The 7,801-nt window shown below is 39.6% G+C and overlaps 1 protein-coding gene across 1 annotated transcript; it reads right to left on the bottom strand.

Annotated features, from left to right (window-relative positions):
- Positions 1-680: 680 nt before the first annotated feature.
- On the bottom strand, positions 681-7,495 carry LOC134980941 (N-alpha-acetyltransferase 30). Its single transcript, XM_063947983.1, has 4 exons — positions 7,424-7,495; positions 6,729-6,852; positions 4,604-4,659; positions 681-3,422 (listed from the first exon to the last, which is right to left on the bottom strand). Exons 2-4 carry the CDS (start codon positions 6,802-6,804, stop codon positions 3,285-3,287), a joined length of 270 nt encoding a protein of 89 aa, XP_063804053.1. The 5' UTR covers positions 6,805-6,852; positions 7,424-7,495; the 3' UTR covers positions 681-3,284.
- Between the last annotated feature and the right edge of the window lie 306 nt (positions 7,496-7,801).

The following is a 7,801-nucleotide window of genomic DNA, read 5'->3' as shown; positions in this document are numbered from 1 at the left end:
GGACCAGCTGCTGCCTGCTTATGTAAGGAAATCTATGAGCAGCCATAATTGGTGCAGACTACTAGAATGCTGCGTAGACCCAATATGGTCACTTTTTACGGCTGTAATAATGCAATATGCTCATGTGATCCGTGCACCTGTAGTTTTTCTTTAACCACTTAACAGAAAATTCTTAGTAAATTAGGTGTAGAACGTGTTTAATCTTATCCAAAATGATTTTTACTAAAAAAAAAAAAAAAAAAAAAATCTTTAAACAAAACATCGGTCGACACCATCGGAAACATTGAGACTTTCATTTTGACAGCCGCCAGGTACACGGTGGGGGCGTGGGTGGGTTAATTTACACTTCCCCAGCGGCTGCCATTGTCTGGGGACTCCTGCTGTGCTGAGGGGAGGGTGCGGGAGGGAACGGGAAGGCAGAAGGACCCCACGGACCTTCTGAGAGCGGCAGCAGAGGGATGTTTCCCTGCAACTGCACATGCTACCTGACTCGTCGCATCCTGTGCGACCAGGTCAGATAAAGCACTTGCTGGTGTGGTCGCATCTGATGCAACCATGCCAAAAAAGTGGTTAAAGCCATTTGCAGTTGTTAGTATTGTTGAGTCACAACAACGTTATTGTTGTAGCTATTGTACATTTTGGTCTGTGTACAGCAAAAAAACAAGCACAGAACATAAAGCTTATGTAGAGCACAATACATAAACAGAACCATTTTTATTTTACAGCTCACACATTTAACAACCCCAATTAAAGTTTCATCTAAAGCTTCAGTGCTAAATATGGCATGTAAAACATTGCGACGCGGCGTTCTGCAGCCTCCGATAGCACTAAAGTCATCAACCAATCATCAGTGCTTGAAAGGAGCTCCATGACGCTTTGTGGTCATTCAGCACTGAAAAGGATTAAGGCAGATGAAAAGAACACAACATCGTGTAATCGAGTTATCAGTCCAACATTGAGATAAACAAATGATATTTTGCAGACCAGTTTCCTAACGCATTTCAAGTGCAGCGAGTCACCACAAGTCTTAAAATGTAATGACATTACAGTATTACCAAGTATGCAGATGTGTACTGAATAGTGACTACAGTGACTGTACTCTTTCAGCAAGGTGTGAAATTAACTGGTTTTCAGGATTTAATCAGAACACTAACGTATAATACAAACTTAGTTTGGAGACAGGTCAACGAAATCAGGACAAAAAGCAGAAGAAAAAAAAAAAAAAAAAACACACACCCTTTTGATGTCAAACATACCCTGGAGACCTCTCTTATTTAATATGGATTATAAACACTGCAGAAAATTAGAGACAAATGTGCAGAATACAAGACTGAAAAAAAATGCATTTTATGGGGGAGATTCAATTACCTGCATGCAGGACTTACAGCATAGCTGCAGCTCCAGGTTTAACATGGGAGCTATCCAAAAACGTTACATTTTTTTTACGTGTGTTAACCCATAGCTCCCGAGTTAAATGCCCGAAGCTTTAGAGTTACCCCACACGGTAAGCACCAGATGGTGCACTTAATGCCGATTTATTTTCTTGCAGCTCCTGAGGCTACGTAAAAAAAATAAATCTGCATTAAGTTGACCCTCTGAGGCTTACCACGCAGGGTAGTGACAGTAACTGAATAGTTCCAGGCAGAGCTGCAGCCGATCAGTAAGTCCAGCAGCTAATTGAATCTGCCCCTTTGTGTTGACTAACCAATGAAATAGATGAGTAATTATTGTAGACCAAAATAAGCTCCACGTAAGCAGACCTGATCATTGCTCGCTAGTATTACAGCTGAAATAATAATTGTATGGAACAGTTTTGTCTTAGACATTTAAATACCACAAATAAAATGAAAAACGGTTATCGGGAAGTGGTTTTAACGCTAACCACATAAAACAAAAAACCTGTAATACAGCAGTAAGGCCAATATAAATCTAGAGATTAACAGCAGGGATTCTACAAATACTTTTCTTTCTTACGATGAAGAATCGATATGGAAAAATCAAAATACTCTTACTACGAAAAAAAAAAAATTAGGGAAAAAAAAAATGGACAAATGTAAAAATGTGACAATTATGTAAATATTTGTTCATGCAAACCTACTATAAACCCTGTATCTGTAAAGTTATCCCCCCTCTATGGTAAAATTAAATACATTTAGCTGCATTATATTATATTTTTATTTATTTCCTAGGTCAAGTACTATGGAGGAGTTAAATAAAATTTAGAACATGTAGCTGAAAGCGCAAGTCAAATCAAGAAAAGAAATTTATTAAAAAATAAGGATATATATATACTAGAGCGGTTCTTTAGAGCTACATCCATTTTAAATAAAACCATACCAATTTACAATAATTTATTTAAAATCCCAAGCTCCTAAAGAAAAGTGCATCCAGAACCAGCATAGATTCAATAGTATTGTTTACTTTTTTTTTTTTTTTTTAGCAGCTGAATGATTCGTTTAAATTCCCTTGATAGCTTACACCATTAAATGCAATAAGAACTAGAAAAGTGTCAATTACAAAAAAAATTATATATATATATATATATATATATAAAGCCCATTTGAAATAATTTACTTTCAGAATTTTAAATAAAAACACAGATGAACTTCCTTTCATGATACAATGGAAAGGGGTATAAAAGGAAAGCATGCATTTTACTAGACAAACATACTTATTTGTACAGGCACTGGCAAACGCAAATACTGTTCCTTTCTTAATACAGCCCACCCTAAAAAATAAACAAAAAAAACAAAACAAAAAAAAACACTTTTCTTTCTTTAAATTTACTATTCACTGAGGTACCAAGATTTAAGAATGGAAAATTCAATATAGAGAAAATAAAAAATTTAGTTTATGCCTTCCTCAGAAAACTATGGCAAGATTTGTAGTAATGTTAGCACAGGTACAGAATTTCACAATTGTCATTGGCTGCTGTAATTCCACCCCACCCCCCTCCCCAGAGAACCAAAGATTATAGCGCTCACATTTTCTGATAAAATGTTCATATTTTTTTTCCCCCATCTTTTTTTTTCAATATAACAAACAGTCAGTAGATTTGCAAATGAATGAATAGGTCTTGGCTAGCAACTGGCACATCTCTCCGGTACCAAATAAGTCTTCTTGATGTCAAGGAAAGAATCCGTTTGAATTCAGGACATACGCGCCATGCCATAGTGCAACAAATAGTGCGACACGCAATGGGATACTGATTGGAGAGCTGCATGGAAGTGAGATCCTGAACAAGCATCGAATGGGGATTTGTTCCTCGGTGCGACCATCTTGTCTTAACGCAACCACAGTTTAAGACGCAGTGCATCAACTCCATTTAAATAGTATCTGAACAGGCGTTTATCTCGCACAAAGCCAAGGTTTTCATAAAGTTTCAAAGCAGACTTGTTTGTGATTTCTGTTTCCAGGACAACCTGTTTTAAAACAAGACCGTAAGTAATTCATTCACTGCTCGAGGGCTGCAAGTTGTAAATGCTGCAATGCTGACAAGTTCTAATGTTGAAGATTTAGCTTTATTTAAGATGGGCATATTCAATATTTCTGGCCATATACAATGCTTTCTATACCGCTGAAACAGTGCCGTACTCCATCAGTTCTTGTGAAAGTTCTTAATAGTTTATTATAATGAAAACTCATAATCTGTACTTTTAATAAATATTTATTTCTAAATGTGCCCTAATTCATGTTTTAAAGATATTCATTTTCTTCATCCGTATGGCAGTATACAGTGCAGTCTCATTACCCTCTTATGCTATTCGCTCCTGACAATGTCTGTCCCTGAAACAAATTCTATAATAATATATAACGGTGAAAGGACAAAATTCCCACTATATCCTGCTACGCCAAGATGTACATCAGGTCTACATGCCAAGGGTTCAGGGTTTTCTTTAGATTATCACATGCCAATATACAAGTTTTTGAGCACCTGACTGTACTGTATATAACCAGTAGAATGGTCATCAGTTTTTAAAATACATTGAATGCTTCAAGGGCCAAAGACGTGTGCCAACTACTGCCTTGTTACATAAGATGCAAATTATACCTCAGTATTTTATTACAACGTTTTTAATTGATAGTGTAAAACGTGACATCACTACTGCTCTCTTGCATCACCCTGATAGTTAGTGACTAACTGAAAGTGTTAGAGTTGGGAGGAGATTTGCACTTTGGGTACAGATTAGAGAACTCACAGACAGATCTACAAGCGTCATATCAAATTTATTAACAGTCTGCTGTTTTCTGCAAAAAAGAAGCCCTACGCTAGAAGATTCTCACGTCACCTGGTGTGCCAAGAGGGGCTGCTTGGCACGACTGCAGTAAAGATGTATGATGACGCTCTTACAGAGACTGGATACCACTGACAACCAATCCTACTGTATAAACCCAGCCACGGTGAAAATAAATATCTAGAGATAGTGTAGACATATCTTCTCATGTGAATGGGTCTATAAAAGTACAATAACACATAGAATTTAACGGATATTTCACTCAACTATGGTAAACAAATCCTTCTGTGCACTAAAAATATATATTTCATAATTCTTTTATCCTGGCAAAACGAACAAAGCGCTACAGTGAATTGTGAAATTCTTACCTCATCACAATCCCCTTCAACCATGGCATAAATAGCTTTCTTCACCAAATTTGTACCTGCAATTTAGATGGAAAGAATATTTAGTCGTGTAAACAATCTTAAGAGAATCTAATGAAGATTAACAAGAGGTAGCGGTATTATAAAATATGAACATTGACCCTTTCATTTAACAGAAGAAAAAAAAAAAAACTACAAAAATGCTACCACAATTTTTTCAGTCCATTTACTGAAGTGGCGATCATAAAATCAACATTACTTACTTCTAAAAGGCTATATACACGGGAGAGATGTGTGCTGAGCGATGCGGGGGAGGATGGGGGGCCGCTCATTTCACCCAGCAGGCCAATTTAGCACTGGTGATAGCGATGTGCGGGGCCGCGCATCGCTATCGCTGAGGGGGCTACACACGAGTGATCTGTTCTTAAAATCTAAGCAATCTCTCCGTGAGTACCCCCCTTAACATTCCTCCAATAACTTAAAACCGCAAGACTGACAACCGTCTGCAACAGCTTCTTACACAGGCTATTAGAAAGCTTTATTTTCTTGTACAAAGCCCTCCTGCAGTAATTACTAATACATAGCGTTTGCTTTTGCACTTATTTTCATTGCCCCGGGGTATGACCTGGCTAGGTTACATTGCAGTAAACTCCATCACTCCACCTTATGGCAGTGAACAACAGCACGGCAATCAGTAGGGGAGAGTGCAGGGAGGCAGAGGGACCGTCCGGTCCCTCTGACAGCAGCAGCGGAGGGAAGTTTCCCTTCCCAGCCGCTGCTAACACTCTCTATCTGACTGGTCGCATCCTGTGCTCCCAGGTCAGATAGAGCACTTGCAGGCATGGTCGCAGCCAGGCAAGTGGTTAATATAATGCAGGCCTGCCCAACTTGTGGCTCTCCAGCGGTCGTGAAACTACATGTCCCAGCATACCGTGTCACAGTTTTTCTATTAGAGAATGCTAAAACTACGGCACAGCGTCCTGGGATATCCAATTCCACAACAGCTGGTGAGCTACGGGTTGGTAACGCCTGATGCTGCTTCCCATGGTCACATCCTGACGTCTGTTTAATAACCGTTGCATGTAAAAAGCTTAGGGGCAGATTACTAGAGAGCGCACTGGCATCTAATTGAATCTGCCTCTTGAACGCTCTATAGGACATACAATGTTGACTCGATTGTACATGTAAATTAAACACCATTTGCTAATTATCACATGTTCTGACAATGGGAGAACCTGAAGACATGACATGCTAGCACTTGGGAGGAGCTTATGTGCAGGAAAAGTATGCATGGTGGCTGTCCTTCAAAATGTCATGGAAAGCCTGAATGTAAAATAGAATGGAAAGATTCCAGACTCCACTTCGCAATATAGGAGCTGGTTATTTTCATCTTGAACATGGGATTGTCACCCAAGCACAACACATACAGCATAAGTAAGAAAAGCCACAAAAATAGTATACGAGTGCACACAGTACTGTATGTATGGAGGCTGTTACGCAGTTAAAGAGTATGGGAGAAGGTGATCTGTAGTGTGGAGGGAGACCTCCTAGGGCTTATGCGATTGTGAAAGGCCTGTACTAAGGTGGTCTATTCTGATTCACTGTAAGACCCTTTTGGCTGTGTTTAGTTAAATTTCCATAACCAATTTGTTACATGTCAAAGGTTGTACGCTTTAAGTATAAAATGCTTGTAATATAAGCCACATGAAAGTCGTTAACAATGGCTCAACAGGTAGTGGTAAGACTATGGCAAGAAAGTGATGAAACTATTAAACCCTAAAACAGCGTCTAGAGCCGTACTACCCAGTAACAAAGTGGTAGTGTAGTGGGAGTGGGGTTACTACTGGCAAAGTATGCACTGTTTTTAACACATGATAAAGCACAACCCAATATAGGAGTACAAAACAAATCAGTGTTAAAACGGATTATATAAAAAGGTTATTGTCTCAAAAACAATCGACAAAAAAGGAGTTTCTGCATCATCCTTTACAACATGCATGGGTACAGTATATGACTGCACAAGCAGCGCTGTTCATAATCCTCCGCTCCCTTACATTAGCCATATATGCTGCAGACACTCCAAGTGTAAGTGGGAAACTATACAGGAATCACCCCACAAATAGCCTACCAATGCCCTTTCTTCTGTACTTGGAATCCACTGCTAACATGGCTATATAACCTCTTCGGAACATCTTTTTGTGCATATCCAGCTTGCAGACAATGGCACCCACACACTCTTCTCCTACCACGGCCTGGAAAACAAAATGCATATACATATATTAACAGAGTAAATGACAAAAGGAAACCGCATGTATAAAACAGTTATTGCGGAAACTCTAGAAAAGATGGCCTGTACACAGAAGGTAACAGAACATAGCGCTCTACCCAAAGCAAAAAGCAGCCAAGGAGTTCAAATCACTTCCTCATAACTACCTCTGCATGGGCTGCCTATTCTGCCAGACTACACGGAGAACCAGGAGTCTGCAGGCTTAACCAATGAGAAGAGACAGAATTGCCTCACTAGGGGGGAGAGCGAGTGAAAGACAGCAGCCCACTGAATTACTGCATGTGAGCAAGCTGTAATGTGTACTGGAACCTCCAATATATGGTCCCCAGAATAGGGCCTCTGCATTTATTCTAATGGCATGTTTACCTGTTTGGCTTAATTTCACTGCGCATGGTACAAAGTTATTGTAGCAGCCTCCATGATTATGTATTTTGATTTTATAGCATTTTCGTGACAGCATATCCCATCCTGAAAGTGGCACGGGGGAAAAACCTCTGAAAACGTTCATGTGAAGGGGTTAAAACTGTAACATTTACCAATGCACTCCGACCTCGCTGCCCAGATCATCCTCCTTGTGCGTCTAACATTCTGGGAAGCTGAGCATTAGAAACATAATGGAAAACGCCTTCCAATTAACACATACAATCCATAACAGATCAGAAAATAGCAGAAGAAAGTAACAATTCTCGCTAGAAAAAATAAGAATTTACTTACCGATAATTCTATTTCTCGGAGTCCGTAGTGGATGCTGGGGTTCCTGAAAGGACCATGGGGAATAGCGGCTCCGCAGGAGACAGGGCACAAAAAGTAAAGCTTTACGATCAGGTGGTGTGTACTGGCTCCTCCCCCTATGACCCTCCTCCAAGCCTCAGTTAGATTTTTGTGCCCGGCCGAGAAGGGTGCAATCTAGGTGG

The sequence above is a fragment of the Pseudophryne corroboree genome, chromosome 12, assembly GCF_028390025.1.
Source record: "Pseudophryne corroboree isolate aPseCor3 chromosome 12, aPseCor3.hap2, whole genome shotgun sequence".
Taxonomy (NCBI): Eukaryota; Metazoa; Chordata; class Amphibia; order Anura; family Myobatrachidae; genus Pseudophryne; species Pseudophryne corroboree.
The sequence above is the reverse complement of the archived record's forward strand: the minus strand, read 5'-3'. Positions and strand labels throughout refer to the sequence as shown.